This window comes from Cladophialophora yegresii, assembly GCF_000585515.1.
Source record: "Cladophialophora yegresii CBS 114405 chromosome Unknown aczIN-supercont1.4, whole genome shotgun sequence".
Lineage (NCBI taxonomy): Eukaryota > Fungi > Ascomycota > Eurotiomycetes > Chaetothyriales > Herpotrichiellaceae > Cladophialophora > Cladophialophora yegresii.
The window spans coordinates 2,846,448-2,863,197 of record NW_006913048.1 but is presented as its reverse complement, the minus strand read 5'-3'; the positions used below and the strand labels follow the sequence as shown (position 1 = coordinate 2,863,197).

Below are 16,750 nucleotides of genomic sequence, written 5' to 3'. Positions count from 1 at the left end.
CTATTCGCAATCCCCACGATTGTCCTGCCCTGTCCTGTCCCAAGCATTGCCAATCCGTCCGTTCCCCCGAATTGTCCGAATGAAGGTCATCATCATCGGCACCGGCCTGGCGGTATGTGACATGGACTACTTGCCCGAAGAGCACCAACGCACTCGCCACTCCCGTACTAACACACAAGCCCCCAGGGACCCGCACTGGCACTCGCCTTGCACAAACACAACATCTCATGTGCGATCTTCGAGCTCCGCGACAAGACGGCCGTGGAGGGCGGCTTCGTCGCGCTGGCGCCCAACGCCCTCCGCGCGCTCGACAGGATCGGCGTGTACGACCGCGTGGCGAAGCAAGGATGGAACTACGAGGCCTTTGAGTTCCTCTCGTCCCGGAACCTCAGCCACATCGGCACGATCCTGAACGGCAGCCACGACCGATACGGGTACAAGGCGCTGCGCGTCTCGCGGGGCATTGTGCGCCAGACGTTGGTGGAGGCCCTCGGCGAGCAAGGCATCCCCGTGCACTACAACGCGCGGTGTGTCGCCATCCAGGAGACGGCGCGGGGCACGGTCGTCGCCACGTTCGCGGACGGGCGCACCGAAGAGGCCGATTTCCTGGTCGGAGCCGATGGGATCCATTCGCGCGTGAGGGCGCACCTCGATCCCACTGCCGTGCCGACGTTTAGCGGCCAGTTGGGCGTAGGGGGAAGTTTGCCTAGGTCGCGACTCGGGACGGCGTGTCACAATGTATACATGCCGTGCTTGATCTTGGGGAAGCTCAACTCTTTCATGTTCATGTAAGGAAAGCCACTTGCTGTGCAGGACTGTGTCGCGTCGGACCGGACCGGGCTGAACGGGTTTTGCATATGCACAGCCAGACACATCCTGGTCGGGTATCCACGCATGATCTAGCCGGCGCTAAACAATGACTGACACAGGCCGTGTACCTATACGGGCGACCGCATCGGGTGCTTTGCCACCGTGGAAGGCGAGGACCGATCGCGTGAAGACTGGCACAAGCTTCAGAACGACAAGACGGCCTTGTACGCGACTTTGCAGAAATATCATGAGACCGAGCGGTGGCCTGGCCTCGTCCACGCCGCTTCTCAGAATATTGACGTCGAGACCCTCACTCTGTGGCCGTAAGTCTAGTCCGAAGCCAGCTTGGAAACCCTGAAGGCCCCTTGCGTCGCTGCTTGCTGCGTGCTCCAGCGCAACCATGACAAATTACTTACTGACTTTCGACTTACCGCGTACGAATAGCTACTACACGGTCCCCGAGTTGAGCTCCTGGTCCAGCAAATCCGGCAGAGTGATTGTGATTGGCGATGCCGCGCACGCGATGCCGCCAACTGGCGGTCAGGGGGCCGCGATGGCCTTCGAAGACGCCCTCACCCTTGCTGACGCGCTGAGCGCGCTGAAAACGAAAACGAAAGAGATCGACTCGGCAGCTCGAGAAACGCATGCGTTGACACAGTGGCAGGCTGCGCGACGGGAGCGAATCAGGAAGATCCTGGCCTTCACTTCCAAGGGCGGCGATATGAGGAAGCGTTCAGTCGGCACGCTGCAGCAGCTCGTTAAAGAGTGGTTGATGTGGGCTTATTTCCTCTGGGTCGGGGATGAGGGCGGCTTGTCTTGGATATACGAGTATGATACCGGCCCAGGGACGACAGGCTGTGTATCTGGGTCATGAGTGATTAGGCTGCTCACCTCTCGTCTCATGTGCGGCTGAGACCGGCGCCCACGTCTGCTCAGCATGTGTATGGTGTGTACTTACTCCGCATTGTAGGAAGGGCGGACATATGTACAATGTCGCGTTACCACGGAGCAAGGACTTCGAATTCGTCCCCGCGTCAGCGCAAGGCCGATTGCCCAACAGAGAATGCTCCATTCTGTACGAAGTACGGAGTACTTTGCACAATACTAAATTCTCGGCTGTGGCGAGAAGATGGTGAAGCTTGCCTCCACATACGGGGTATGGAGTACAGGGTTGATAGAGTGCCAGAGCTGCGTATCTTACTCTGTACTCCGTGCAGGCTCAATGTTCGGAGAATGTACTGTGTATGCAATAAGTCCCCTGGTTCCGCCTATTGGAACACTCCATTTCCGGCCCCCGGAGTGTGGAGCCAAAACGTGGCGGCTGGAGAGGCACAGAAGCACGGACAAGCTGACTCTAATGCACGCCTTCGGACGAATGAAGGCTCCACAGGTGAGACACACGGGACGATGAGCAGATGGGCTTCGAGACGGTGCCCAGAAGCTTAGATGCGAGCATGCTCAGATCCGCGCGGGCTCGCCATCTTGGCGTTGTAGTTCTAACGACAACGATGTTTTCCCAGAGATCGGAGTGTGTGTTGCGAACGATTTCCCACGCGACAAAACATGTGCCCCGGCCGAGCGGACTGGCCAGTCTCCTGCAGCAGTGCAGTTGTGTACCACGGTACGAGGTACGCACAGAAGTCATTGGTATGTCTCTCTGCAGCCGTGGCGGCTAGTCGCTGACCGCAGGGGTCTGCTTTGGCTGGATGCTGCATGGCTTAAAGTCATGACATCAACACTGCGTGTTGTTCTTTTAACGGCTTCTGCAAACGACGGTTCCCCTCAACGCCAGAGCTTGACAGATCCGGCAGCTGGCAAAGCTTTTTCAACATCTCCAGCTTTCTCGGGACGAGTAAACTGATGGCGCTCAGTCTTTGACCGACAGTTTGCGATAGAAATCCGTATGTCTCCCAGGGGAGGATCTCATCTCACTTCAAACTGACACCACGGAATGTCCTTCGGCTCGGTGCAGCGGTCCTGCTCGCAGCAACTCAGGGAACATTGGAGACGTGAGATGATGTTGGAGTTGTCGCCTTTTGGTCCTGCCCTGTCGATCGCCTCCCCAGGGTCAGGCAATGGAAGCTCGTCATTGACTCGCTGCATTGGAATGCTCCCACCAATGTCAAGGGCGCTCAAGCTCAACCAAGCGAGCTCCAAAGTGCCAGCTCTCCGTCGCGGGGAATAGTTTAAGGCAGACTTTGACAATCACGGCACGGTGAGATCGCCACTCACACTTCCTCGTCCCATCACCATCGGGACTGTAGCGAAGGACTCCATCCACAGGTGACCAATCCCGATCTGCCTTCTCGACGCGCCTGAGCGGTCGCTAGCGGGTTGTGTATGTAGGTCTATGAGCTTGCATGCGGCCTTGCAGGTAAGCTCTCGACCTGGCAGGAGGGGGAAGCTCATGCATATTCCGCACGCAGGGCCTCAAGCATGGCATGCGGCTGGGAGCTCAGCTATAAATGTCCGAGGAAGCTCTCTCTTCTGAAAGTCGTCAGTACCAGCAGCCGTCAGCCTCACCTGCAAAAGCAAATCCCTTGAAAGTTGTTGCCTTTCCATCCTTTCCGCCAAACTTCCACTCGCTCAACCGCTTCGTTGACCATGAAGCTGTCGTCGTTCCTTGCACCTTTGGCGCTCGCTGCCAGTGTCGCGGCCCTCGCGACCCCCAAGCGTACTGATTGCCAGCAAGGCTGCCTGTCCCAGGCACAGGCTGAGTCGATTGTCAGCCAGTAAGTTGTCACTGTTGGTCCGCATGATGCGCGAGCCAAGTCCAGCATGATGACCGCTCTCCCTTCGAACACTGCGCTGCTCAATGCTGTAGCTGAAGACAGACTAACAATTTCGAAGGTACATCTCAATCCTTGAACACTCAGACATTGCTGCGGCCAATGCCACTGCCCTAGCACTTCTCGATCCAGCCTATACCGAGACAAGCGACTCGATTCTGTCGCTCGAGGGACAGCCGGTGAGTAGACGCGTTTGTCATCCTCCACAACGTATCCGGCAGACTAACCAGCTCCTTACAACAGCTCGGTACTGTGACCTTCCAGGGCAGAGAAGGGTATATCGAGGGAGTGTTGAACGCACCTCCTGTGGAAGGCATTACCACGATTGAGATCCTCGTGGCTGGCTGCACCAAGATCCTATGGTACTGGAACTTCCTCGGCATCGGCACGGCTGAATACGAAGTCAAGGGTTTCAACCTCTTCACCATCACACCTTCGCTCCAGATATCCGCCGTCGACCTGGAGTTCAACAGCATTGCTTGGGGTCTGAATACTGGGTACCAGGTCATTCCCCCTGCCGACGGCGGAGCTCCTACCCGCCGATGAGGTCGAGCGGAATGGTGCAGGGTGGCTCAAAAGTAAAGTACAGTTCTAATAATCGAGAAGGTGCGAGAGGTGGCGGTGACTGGAATGGACGTGAAGAATAGCTGTAGCCGTAATACTGACCACATTCCCTTGCCTGTACGAGGCGTGAATTCATCTGCATAAGTTCTGCGCTGCTCTGCCTTATTGAGCGTATTGAATATCGTATTGTACTGCTTGACATCTATGGCAAAGGACCAGAATGACAATTTCAAGTGAACCTGAGTGACAGGTGACAGAACATTCATTCAACGGCCCCCAAACATTTGCGGACCTCGGCGTGAATCGCCAACGACGCGAAATCTTGCACGGTGCCAGTCCTGTCATCCTGTCAACAGTTATCTGCATTGGTCTTGGTTCTGGCCGCGACCAGACACTGGCCAAACGGATCATGACCAGGAGGAAGCCCAAGGCTCCCACTTCGACGCAGCCGACAAGTCAGTCTCCCAGTGTTGCGGGTGACACCACCAATGGGAAACAGCATCCTTCAGAACCAGCACCTTCGCCTCTACCCGCGCCGCAAAAGGCATTGAATGGCAAAGAAGGGCCTGCGCCTGAGCTGTCAGTGTCTCCTACCTTGATCATATGTCGCAACAAGCACACTAAACACATCTCGTCCTATTCTGGACCGTAAGTTGCATGCAACCTCCACAGCTTCTTCTGTTCAACCCGCAGACACATCGAACAAGCAACAGCTTGTTTGGGCGGTATTGTCGTCGCACAAAAAATGCCGCAATTCCAGCTGGTACCGCTGCTGACATCTTAATAGATGGCTCAACCTTCCGCCCGAAGTGCTAGACAGCCTGGCTCATAGCAACCACTATTCTCCCCGTCCCCGACCGATCGACCCTGCTGTCTTTTTCGACCTGGTGAAAATCAGGCGTTTGATCGATGACGCTACAAGTCTGGCTGTGCGCGCCGCCAACGGTACGACTTCTGCGTCTTTGTACACTTCGCTGAATACCACCAATGGAATCTTCAATGGCGCAGACGCAGAGATCCTCGGGATCGGATCTGCAAGAGGTGGTGGTGGCCACGCGAAACTGAGCCGCGAGAGGAAGCACCGAATGCGCGAGCATGCAACGCAGAAACTATCCCACGCATATCACCTCGATGAGATCGCCTCCAGTGTCGCCATGATGCAGTCAGCCTCGGCGTTGGAAGATGTTGCCAGACACGTACTACAGCGCGACCCGCAAAACGCGGATGCACAATATGTTCATTTCTTCCACGAGAAGATCCCCTCCATGGCCGTGGCCGAGTACACCGGCCTGGAACCTCTGACCGAAGTGATCCGTCAGAACCCTACTGATCCGGTACCATATAGAACACGGTCCGTCGCTCGGATGTTCAAGGACGACTTCGAAGGGGTGGTGCGAGACTGTACCGATGGGCTCGCCGTGCACAGGCTGTACAATTCCCAACATCAAAAAGAGCAGCAGGACTTGATCCTGGCCAGAGATCCCGCGGGATCAGGCCGGGACCAGCGCACAGAGAGTCGACTGGAGGAGAAGGACCACCCTAATAGCCTGGAGCCACAACTGCTCTTTCACCGAGCTGGAGCGTACCTAACGCTTGGATGCGACAACATTCGACGGGCTCTGTACGGGTTACACGGTGGTGGCGCTCAGTATAATGGCAATGGCGGCGGTGTTTCCCCCTCGGCGCTCGCAGAAGAGGAACTCGCGAGATATCGCGCCGACGCACGCAGGTTGGTTCGCACATACGCCAAGAGAGCTCTGCGAGACTATCTCGCCTTTCTGTCACACTTCGACTATACTCCTGGCCTGTCGGCGGAGTATACGGATGCATTTCTGGAGAGAGTGAGCTCACGCCCGCATGGACGTGGGTCGCGGAGCGAGAAGCTGCTGGACTCGGATGCTGCCCGCTCTAACGCCCACGCTGGCTTATCGGAGGCGCTCGTGAAATATGAGAGTCAGAGAGACCCCCAAACAAACCACAAAGCGTTGCCTCAGATACCCAAACCGATAATTTACAGGTTGAATGAGCTATTTGCCGCTGTGCCTGTAGCCAACTTGCCTCCCTATCCATCCGACCGGGAAACGCAACTCGACCAGGATCATCCGGTCTTCTCCTTACCTGACTTTTCCGAAGCAGTCACATATCATCCCCTTCTCCCAGACGTACTCCACTCGGTGCTTCTATGCCACTGTCTTATCCAGACATCGAGCAAAGAGCTCCAACGACATGCCTACATGGTTGCACGCCTCGCGCGAGTTTGCGATGGATATCCAATTTTTCTAGCTGCACGCTCGCCCGCTCGCGCAGACTGGGTCGAGATCCTGCGGCGAACCAAGAATTGGCTGGGCCTGTCAGCTACCTGGGACAAGCTGTGTGCTCCTGCACCTTTTCCGGGGCGCAAGACGGCTCCTAAAGAGACGGCCGAGGCCAAGAAGGCCAGGATCAAACAAGAAGCTGTGCTCGAAGCGCTGGCCGATGAAAGGGTGGTGGATGAGGAGTCCTTCCGAGCCAGCTTCAAGGCCAGGGAAATGAGAGCTGCGCGAGAGGAAAAAGAGCAGGCAGCAAAGCATCACAACGGCACCAGGTTGATTGACGGTGGGCCAGCAGATCAGAATGGTGCCCAGGAAGAGGCTACCTCTGCCGGTCCGAAACGATGGACGCAGGAAGACGGGAGCGGGTATCCCATCACCACCGAACGAGCAGAATGCCTTGTCCGATGGATTCTTGAGGCGCCTCCACCCAGCTCCGTCGATAGTGCTGGTCGTGCGAAGAAGAAACCGGGCGCGAAAGGGAGACCGAGGAAGAAGGCCAGCACGGCTTCGAGTTTAAGAGAGGCTACAGAGAGTGGGCTTGAACAGGGTGTGGACAGCTTTGACCTGCTTGACTGATCGAAATGTGTTCAGCTTCGAGTAATTGGCTTGCTGGTTATTGATACTGCCACAGAACTGTACAGACCCTCAGTGCATTCGACTTTGTCACTTTGTGAGTGATAGTGATTCTATCTGGTGCATCCATTGTAGTGATTGTGTCCCATTGTCTCCGGTCAAGCACACGCACTACGGCGAGGCAGACGGCAACCAGCGTTGATTAAGATACAAGCACCACGAAGACCACCAGATGAACCGATATTGATCTTGATGGACAAGCCAGAGCTCACTTTAACTACCGGTGCTTCTCCTGCTGTCTCGCTTCACCCGGTATGCAACGTGACCGCACGGAAAGAACGTAGATCTCTCCATAGATGTACGAGATACAGACTCTAATTTCCCACCACCCTCTACTCTCACCACCCTCTCCTCCCACCGCCAGGCCATAACCGGCATCCATCCCCATGCCGGCACGACCACCACCCCAAACCCTTAGCCTGAGCATCACTAACCCCCTGATCCTCTACCGGGCATTACTCGCAACTCACAAGATCAAGCCCGACCCCGCCCAACATCGTCTGGCTCTCCACCTCCAAAAGCTCTACTTCCGCCTCAAGGACTACGCCCCAGAAGTCGAGTATCGGTACCGGCTGGAGAAAATCAGCCGCCACCTACCCAGGCGGCGAGATTCTAGTCCTCGCCATGCCAGTGAGTCCGACCCAGAGTCACTGTCAACCGGGGCGGAGAGGACCAAGAAGAGCAAGAGCGCCCTCTCGGCCCTCCTCTCGTTCACCTCCCCCGCCTTCCTCACCGCCGACACGCTGGCACTGACGCGCACGACTCCGCTTCATGACTCGGCCGTTTCTATCACTTCGCCCAGAGGCCTGCTCTTATACGGCGAAGTGGGCCGCGGCAAGTCCATGCTGCTGGACATGCTGTACGATTCGTTACCCTCGCGCAAGAAACGCCGCTGGCACTACAACACGTTTATGCTGGATATTTTTCGCCGGATCGAGCTGGCCAGGCTAGATGGGCTGGAAGGGGTAATGTACTCGCGAAGAAGTCTCTTCGGGAGTAACAGTGCACACGAGCACGTCGTCCTCAGGCTAGCAAAGGACACGATTGCCGAGTCGCCGATCTTGTTCCTTGACGAGTTTCAAATGCCCGACAGGGTGGCCGCGAAGTTGATCAATGGGTTCTTTACGGCATTTTTCCACCTCGGTGGCGTGTTGGTTGCCAGCTCGAATCGTATGCCCGAGGAGTTGAGCAAAGCCGCGGGGGTGGAGTTTGGGGCTGGAAATTCTGGGCATAGGGGTGGTGTCGGTGGCTTCTTCGGCCTTGGATGGGGATTGAGTCGGGAGAGTGAGGGACAGAAGGCGGCCAAGACGGATTTTGGGTTGTTTCTCGATGTCCTCAGGGCGAGGTGTGAGGTCTGGGAAATGGAGGGGGAGCGGGACTGGAGGAGGGAGCGCGATGATCGAGCGGCGGAGGTGGTGAATGGACTTGACCAAGGACAAGAACCAAAACAGGAGCACCACGACGAACAGTTTGAAGCAGCGCTTGAAACAGAGACACAGAGCACAGCCAGGACCTTCACCACCACCGTCACGACAGTCGTCTCGTCGACGACTCCCTTATCGGCCGACTCGCCGGCACATTACCACGTCAATATCACCGGCTCCCCCGTCGATGTATCGTTCGAAAACGACCTCCGCGTCCTCAACCCCTCAGGGGCATGGCATCCGACGAGCCTCACAGTCTACGCACGCGCCCTCCACATGCGGACCACGCACAACCGCATCCTGAAGTCATCCTTCCGCGACCTCTGCGCCGTCTACCTCGGCCCCGCAGACTATGTGACCCTGTGCTCGATATTCCACACGCTCATCCTGACAGACGTCCCGGTCCTGACGTCCGCGCACAAGAACGAGGCCCGCAGATTCATTACTCTGCTTGACGCGCTCTACGAGGCGCGGTGCCGACTCGTCATCCAGGCCGACGCTCCGCCTGACAAACTCTTCTTCCCCGACGCACGGTTGAGATCGGGCACGACGGATAGCACAAACGTGGCGCAGAATTTTCTTGATGAACGTGACTCCGAATCTGAACCCGACGACTCCATCACGTCCGAGGCCTTCTCCGAGATCTACCAGGATAGCACGGCCCCCTTCCGGCCCAACATCACGACATACACGGAGGGGAATACCCGCAGTTCGATACCCTTGAGCTTCACGCCCTCGTTGGCGAACCCGAGTGTGCGGACCGTGTTGGCGGACGAGGACGCCGACTTCGGCCCCACGTACGGGAACGGGCGAGGGCACGGAATTTCGGATTCCTCATCCTTCACTGCCGCGCGGGGCGGCCCAGATTTTACAAGCACGTCCGCGCTGACGGGCGAGGATGAACGGTTCGCGTACAAACGCGCGAGATCGAGACTGTGGGAGATGTGCGGTCGGAGGTGGTGGGATGAGCGTGCGGCCACCCTTGGCGATGTTGGACGGTTACAGTCAGAAGGGGAAGCTGAAGCAGGGGAAGCGGACGTGGAAGAAGTGCCAGAGTGGTGGCGGCCCGTCCATCGCGAGGGGCGGTTCTGGGAAAGGCGGGCAGATGATGCTGATACCGGTGCTGAAGCTGAAGCTCATGCTGAACCTGAACCTGATCGCGCGGGCATGGATCCAAGGAGCGACTCCATGTTCAGACACGATGCCTCGCCGTTTCGGACGAGTGCTGACCCGCCGCCAAAGTTCGGGTGGCAGCATGCTTGGGGGATGATGCAATGGGGCAAGAAAGCGGGTGAGTGGGGGAAGGGCGTCGAGGGTCTCCACAGAGATCGAGGGAAGGGGAAGGAGCCATCTGGGGACGACACTTCTGCTCCTGCTCCCGCTGCGAGGGGAGGAAAAGAGTAAAGAGGACGGTGGTCCCGAATGCCGCCTAGTAGAACTCTTTGGAAGACAGGCAGACAAGGGCTGGGGACTGCTTGCATTGCATTGCATAGCCACGTACGGCGCGCACCATTGTATATGTTTATGAGGCTCACGTCCATGCACCTAAACGCCTCTGTATGTAGATGGGTCGTGCGTGAATCGACAAGATTCGCGTCTACGTCGACTACCCACAACGTAGTTATCTACTGTCTACCATGGCTGGCCCTTCCATTTCGCAAAGGCAGAAGCAAGGAGAGTAAATACCAAGGAACGAATAATAGTAAGTATACCACTATGCAAGCCCTTGCCTTTCGGTGCTACAGTAAAGCATCGCTCCCTCGCGGGGGACTCCATCCAATGACTCGGTACAGTGCTTTGGCCATTCCATTCCAGCGGCACACGATCCCTACCCTGCCTTTCTGTTTTTCTGGAGTTGTGTGTCGGCATCCCGTGTTAGTCTAGGCAGTTCACTCCTCGTCATCCACGGCAGGTGGCGTGCTCAAATACCCCTTCTCCTCAAGGTACTTGATGATGATCTTGACGGCCTCCTCGACGCTCGTCTCGGCGCTCTTGATGTGCACCTCCGGCTTCAACGGCTCCTCATACGGCGCACTGATCCCCGTGAACTCCGGGATCTTGCCCTCCCTCGCCTTCTTGTACAGGCCCTTTGGGTCCCTCTGCTCGGCCACCTCGACAGGGACATCAATCCAGACCTCCACGAAGGGGACGCCGGATTCGCCGCCCGGACGGGGCGCCTCGTGCAGGGCGCGCGCCATGTCCCTGTCGGCGCGGTAGGGGGAGATGAAGCTCGTGATGGCGATGGTGCACGAGTCGGCAAACAGCTTGGCCACCTCGGCGATGCGGCGGATGTTCTCTTCGCGGTCCTTGGGGGTGAAGCCCAGGTCCTTGTTCAGGCCGAAGCGGATGTTGTCGCCGTCCAGGCGGTACGCGTTCTTGGTGTACGGTTTGCGGATGAGCGCTTGTTCCAGAGCCACGGCGATGGTCGATTTGCCGGACGCCGAGAGGCCCGTGAGCCAGATGGTCAGGCCGCTTTGTTTGAGCAGGCCCGCGCGGATGGCGGGCGTGAGCGGGCTCGCGTGGAAGTGGATGTTTCTGTGGTGGCCGGTAAGCATGGGGACTAAGATTCCGTGGCAAGGACATGTACAATAGAGCGAGCGGAGAGTAATGCATAGTAAAGCAAGCAAGCAGAGAGGAGTAGAGCATAGCATAGGGAGGCAGGGACTACATGGGCAAAGCACAATTGGTTACGTCCACTGTGCAGAGTATGTCTCTGAGACACAGTGCGCGCAGGACAGCGCTTCAGGACGAACGATGCAGACATATTGAGGGAGGTGAAAATATCCGGGAAAAGTATCCCGATGCACCCTGTAGAAGCGGGCATAACGCAGGAATGCTGTGCCCTCATGGAGTGGGCGCACAGCGTAAAGAGAGGGTGATACTTACGTCGCCATGGTTCGTGCGGTGAAGCCGTTGTACCGTTCTTTGATTCGGGCCTGGATGTTGCCAAATACGTTATGCAGTCCCACGTCTCGAGAGTCCTATTTCCTGGCCTGGAGTGTAATTTGGCTGGTATTGTAGCCGGGTGGTGGTGACTACTCTATTCAAAACAGTTGCCAGTGTGCTTTGCCTGGCTTTATTTTGTCGTTGAGAAGTTTCTGTTGTGGTAGAGCATCGGCGAATCGGTGTCGGGAATCGGCGTGCCAAGGGGATAAGACAGCCGTGAGGTTCCTCGTACAAGGTACTGTATGCAGTCCGGAGTCACTGTGGTATTGACCGTAGGTAGATAGGGCCTGGAGGGAGGGACACCGCATGGGAGCCAGAGCGAAGCCACGGCACATCTGGACCACTCTGTTGCTACAGTCTCGTTTGTCCACAGCAAACACCCGACCGAAGAACGAAGCTATGATCGAGTCCCGTGGCGGTCTCTGGTGGTTGTCCCGATCACTCAGTGCACATGCCATGAGGCTTCCCTTCAGCCATGTAACAACACAAGCCGGTCACTATGTTCTTTCTACCTTCCGCCTCCGCCTTCCGCACCACTGCAGCGCACATGCACAGCGGGGCTCCACGATTTGCGGGCAGGCGAGACTGTCAAACCTGTCGATGTCTGGCTTGCGTGCAGCCGCCGCTCATTCGGCCATCCTGGCGCAATGGACCGTTCAGGGCTCAACGGAATGCGATGCCCGACGGCTGCATGCGTCAGCTCAACCATAAATTCACCCTTCATCCTCCTAGCAAGCGAAGACTCTCGATCTGCGAATCCCAGATTTAGAGCCGTTTGCCTAAGGAGATCTCGGATTCGCCCCGCCATCATTGTACCATGCTTTGTGGCTTGCGTCGTCAGAAGCAGACATTCTGGCTCTTGTCTCAGACGGCCTGGACAGCAGCTTAACAAATCGACCATCCAGCCTGGTCGTCAGTGTTCACACTCATCAGGATGATCCAATTCTCAGCTCTGTCGCAACTGGCGCTTGCTGCACCCGGTCGAGGCCCCAATGTCCAATGTTCTTGTCCTTCAGACGATCTCAGGAATGGATGATACGCAGGTCGCACAAACAGCCTGGCCGGATAAGCGAGCTCAGTCACCATGAAGATACAGATGTGCTGCCATCTCTATCTTGTGATGTGACTCAACCGTTCGCAGACCAACGCGGGACAGTCGGTGTGGTTGTACTCGCTCCCAGGTACCTGAGTGCAGCAACCTTATCTTGATTTCGACCGCGTGGTGTGCCAGATTGCTGCCGCGTCCTTTCAAACAAAGAAAGCTGACACCTGACAACACAGGCAGCGCAAAGTCGCGGGCCGGAACCTGTGCGACCTGTTTGCACTACACCTGGTCTTTGGATGTTTGGCTGATGCCGTGGGCCATCCAGTACTTAGAGAGAGAAGGCACCCCTTCATGTAAGACATTTCTTTGTGTCGTGGTCTGGCTCTGCTTCCTGCTGTCGGTCTGCAGCCTCGTGAAGTTGATGTCCTTCATATCATCGTCGCTCTCCCGCTGAATGCTTGATTCGTTGACCCTCCATGTACGGCCATTGAAGGTGGTCAATACGGTACAGAAGGGACTACTGAGGCCGAGAAGACCCGGAAGGCCCGTGACAGCTTGTGGTAAAAAGAGAACTCGACCGACAAGAGGGAATGGCTGCGGGTCGAGTGTGCGGATTGTACCTCACCCTCGCCATTGACACGGCAATCCGGGCGGTGGACGACAATCAAGCGAGTTAAGGACGAGGAACACTGCCTATTCAACAAGTAACAGCACTATTGTGCTATTGTGCACCACGGCGACCATTCACGCGTCAACCCTACCGTTCCGTGGGAGTTCTGCCTCCCTCGTCGCCTTCATCCTCATGACCTTACTTCCACCTCACTGCGCTTCTCGGACACCCTTCCTCAACTCTATATTTCCACCTCGAAACACTCCATTCTGTTTGGCTACACACAAACTCGCCTCCGCGATGTTGTCTTTCGACACCGTCACCCGACTCATCGTCGGAAGCGCGGCTGCCGAGCGCAGCGAGATCAAGCGCCTCGAGCGCAAGTACAAGCATGTCGAAGCCGACCTCAAGTTGGTCCGAGAGGTGACAAAGGCCTCAACGACAGCGTCATCCACCCGTACGTGCGGTGTGTCCTTTGCCGCCGCTTCCTGCTGACTGCCCTTAGACTCGCGCAATACCAACAGCATCCGCTCCGGACTCATCACCAGCGCAGCTTCACCCACAACCACACAACGCAGTAACGGCGCAGCCTTGTACGAGGCAAATCTGCAACGCACACAATCCACCCCAGCGGTCGGCACCGTCCCAGTGGCCGGTCTGGACGATCTCAAAAGAACATACTCGGAGCCACGAATCGGCGTCGCGATCCCTCTGCCCGAAATGACCGGCTTTGGGGGTTACCGGCGTGCCGTTGACGCCTCCGCAGAGTGGCAACTGAACCACCTCGAGCAGCGGCTCAAAGTTGACGGCGACATTATCGCTGGCTTCCTGGGTGAACACAATCCACCTGTGGGCATCGATCCACAAATCTGGCAGCAGTACCTGAACACCAAGGTCAAAGTCAGAGCCAAGGTCCACCGCCGGTGGCCCACGAGCATCGTCACCACCACCGACCGTGCCGCCTCAACTGGGACTATGTCGTCTACTGAGCCAGGCACGCCCATCACAGACGCCTCGTCGGAGTACACCGACCCGGTCACGGGGACGAGAGTCGTCCGCGGCTTCACCATTGGTGATTCGACCACCATTTCCAACACCTCCAGCGCGGCGAGCTCGTACAATAAGAACAAGAGAGGCTTTGGCGGCAACAATGAGCGAAACGACAAGCAAGGCCTGGTCAGCGCGTACCGCAGGGTCACTACATCTTGTCGCGAAATTGGACTGAACGCAGCGGCGCAAGGATGCGCAATCTCATCGGACGATGAAAAGGACGACGAGGAGTATGACTCAGAGGACGACGAAGACAGTGAGTGGGAGGACATGAAATGAAGGCACGGCGTGTCAGCAGGAGCGCGAGCAGAAGCGTGAACCTTGGATACCGGCGTTGACATTGGTGGAATTGGTCATGGAACGGGAAACAACCAAGAGCAGGGGACCGCGGGCTTGAGGCGTCCTGCTTGGATGATTCTTTCGAGATATCTCGACAGGGTGACTGGGCGTTGACACCAGAGGAATTGGATATGAGACGGCAACCAACCAAGAGAAAGGGATTGCGGAGTTGAGAGGCGTCCGGCTTGGCTGGTCTCGGGACGTCTCAACAGCTCACTCGGTAAAATCACGATGGCTGAACAGAACATGCGTTGCGTCACCATCACGTCGTGGTGGTGGTGGTGATATTTTCGGGGCTGCTTCATTAATCAGTACGGACTCCAGAGAGGCAAATCATTTTCATCATGCTCTTCTGCTCTTCTCCGTCGTGCAGATTTTCAGGGATGTTGATGTTGATGTTGCCTTGCTGATCATCAGTGTAGAGTGGACGACATGTTATCTCCTTGTTCGCCCCGTGTAGAGCGGACGACACCATTGCCTCCTCGGTCATCACGTGGAGTGGACGACCTTGTGCCCCCTCGCTCGTCCGTAAAGAGTGGACGACATGGTGCCTCCTGGCTCGCCCGTGTAGAGTGGATGACCTTGTGCCCCCTCGCTCGTCCGTGTAGAGTTCATTGACGACATGTTGCCACGTTCGCGTATCCGGAGTTGAAGACATCCTCGATCGCCCAACTGGGATCACCCACCTCCATCGACATGGTGCGGATCTTCCTTCGACGCTACCGCCGTGTCCTTTTCTCTCGTCTTCTGTTCCTGCTCCGCCTTATCCAGCTGCCTCAGAATGAACGCAATGGTCGCGTCTCTCGCCCTCTCCAACTGCCTCAGCCGCGCGAGCGGCATGGCAGTATACTCTAGTTTCTTCAGGGGAGAAGCGGTCGTCGAGGCCGTCGAAGAAGGTTCGGGCGCCGGCGATGAATCCAGGGCCCCATCTCGCTTGTGCGTCTCAATCCCAGAGCCAGAGCCAGTGCCGGCGTCAGTGCTGGCCGACGACGCTTTTCCCTTCCCCTTCCCCTTCGTCATTTCAGCCAACAACCCCCTCAACACCACGATATTCTGATCCCTCTCGTCCAACTGGTTCGCGAGCCTCGCTCGGTCGGCGCGATCGTCGTGATCATGAGTCCCGGCGTTGCCACCGCCAGTGCCGGCGCCATCAACCCTCGGCTTCTTGCTGCTGCTGCTGCTGCTGCTCGCCACATGCTCCTGCTGCCGCTGTTGCTGCTGTTGCTGCTGCGCGCCGCCTAGACTATCGAGCCACGAATTTATGGCCTCCTTGGCGCAGTTCTCCATGTGCGTGAACCGCGCGGGCCCCAGCATCACGCCGCCGTACCATCTCGCCACGATGATCACGCCCTCGACTCCCATGGACGAGAGGACCGTCTCGAGCCGTCTGCCGCCGTACTTTTCGCCGTCGTCGTCCGAGCCCGTGGTGAAGGTGGTCGCCACCGCGGCCTTCGAGCCAACACCACTACCACCACTACTAAGGCGGAGGGTCTGTTGGCTCGATCCCCTCCGCCACGCCACCACGCGATGCGAGGCCGTGGAGAATGAGGGGTGGGATTGGAGACGTTTGATGATCGTGGTTATTGATGTCGACGGTGGTGGTTTTTGTGCGCCGCCGCCATTTCCCAAGGGAGGAAAGACAGACGATCCAGGGTGGAAGTGTGCTTGGAAGGTGGACTTGCGGTCGTGGATTACCGAGGAGATGAAGATCTGGGCGTGTTGGATCGCGCCTCCACTGGCATTTTGATCTCCGAGATGATTTTGTTGCTGGCGGCGGCTGTTGTCGGCGTCGCCGGGGTCATCATCGGCGTACAAAAGGGGTCGCTTCCTGGGATTCGATGTCGTGGATGGTGTCATGGTGGATTCTCGTTGCTATGTGCTCTTCACTTGTGCTCGTGGACTCGTGGACTCGTGTGCTTGTACAGTGTTCGTACGGTCCTACGTACCTACTTTTGCGCGGGACCTACGTGGCCTGTTTATCACCACACAATGTACCTGAAGTTGAAGATGATGCCAAATGACATTGGGATGCAGGATTGCTTGGACTGTGATGCTGATGGTGTCATGGTGTAATTGGTGCTAAGCAGTGAGGTGATGTAGCGGAGAATGAGAAGCTAGAATCGCCGATATCAAGCCGGGTAGCGAGCGTCTATGAATCCACTGTCTGTATCATAATTACATGCGGAGCATCGTGGTGCAGTATTGTAGAAGGTTACCAATGAAGAAGC

General features: G+C 57.0%; 7 protein-coding genes across 7 annotated transcripts; 5 read left to right on the top strand and 2 right to left on the bottom strand.

Annotated features, from left to right (window-relative positions):
• Positions 1-79: 79 nt before the first annotated feature.
• A1O7_06383 (uncharacterized protein) lies at positions 80-1,684 on the top strand (the record flags this gene model as incomplete). The annotated part of the gene is made up of 4 exons (XM_007760385.1): positions 80-112; positions 187-788; positions 930-1,133; positions 1,255-1,684. 4 exons carry the CDS (start codon positions 80-82, stop codon positions 1,682-1,684), a joined length of 1,269 nt encoding a protein of 422 aa, XP_007758575.1.
• Positions 1,685-3,414: 1,730 nt separating this feature from the next.
• On the top strand, positions 3,415-4,145 carry A1O7_06382 (uncharacterized protein; the record flags this gene model as incomplete). Its single annotated transcript, XM_007760384.1, has 3 exons — positions 3,415-3,542; positions 3,661-3,778; positions 3,843-4,145. 3 exons carry the CDS (start codon positions 3,415-3,417, stop codon positions 4,143-4,145), a joined length of 549 nt encoding a protein of 182 aa, XP_007758574.1.
• Positions 4,146-4,572: 427 nt separating this feature from the next.
• A1O7_06381 (uncharacterized protein) lies at positions 4,573-7,051 on the top strand (the record flags this gene model as incomplete). The annotated part of the gene is made up of 2 exons (XM_007760383.1): positions 4,573-4,811; positions 4,951-7,051. 2 exons carry the CDS (start codon positions 4,573-4,575, stop codon positions 7,049-7,051), a joined length of 2,340 nt encoding a protein of 779 aa, XP_007758573.1.
• A 443-nt stretch (positions 7,052-7,494) lies between these two features.
• A1O7_06380 (uncharacterized protein) lies at positions 7,495-9,936 on the top strand (the record flags this gene model as incomplete). The annotated part of the gene is made up of 1 exon (XM_007760382.1): positions 7,495-9,936. The coding sequence occupies one exon, from the start codon at positions 7,495-7,497 to the stop codon at positions 9,934-9,936; it is 2,442 nt and encodes an 813-aa protein (XP_007758572.1).
• A 485-nt stretch (positions 9,937-10,421) lies between these two features.
• Positions 10,422-11,087, bottom strand: A1O7_06379 (adenylyl-sulfate kinase; the record flags this gene model as incomplete). Its single annotated transcript, XM_007760381.1, has 1 exon — positions 10,422-11,087. The coding sequence occupies one exon, from the start codon at positions 11,085-11,087 to the stop codon at positions 10,422-10,424; it is 666 nt and encodes a 221-aa protein (XP_007758571.1).
• Positions 11,088-13,433: 2,346 nt separating this feature from the next.
• A1O7_06378 (uncharacterized protein) lies at positions 13,434-14,462 on the top strand (the record flags this gene model as incomplete). Its single annotated transcript, XM_007760380.1, has 2 exons — positions 13,434-13,590; positions 13,639-14,462. 2 exons carry the CDS (start codon positions 13,434-13,436, stop codon positions 14,460-14,462), a joined length of 981 nt encoding a protein of 326 aa, XP_007758570.1.
• Positions 14,463-15,200: 738 nt separating this feature from the next.
• Positions 15,201-16,379, bottom strand: A1O7_06377 (uncharacterized protein; the record flags this gene model as incomplete). The annotated part of the gene is made up of 1 exon (XM_007760379.1): positions 15,201-16,379. The coding sequence occupies one exon, from the start codon at positions 16,377-16,379 to the stop codon at positions 15,201-15,203; it is 1,179 nt and encodes a 392-aa protein (XP_007758569.1).
• Positions 16,380-16,750: the final 371 nt, after the last annotated feature.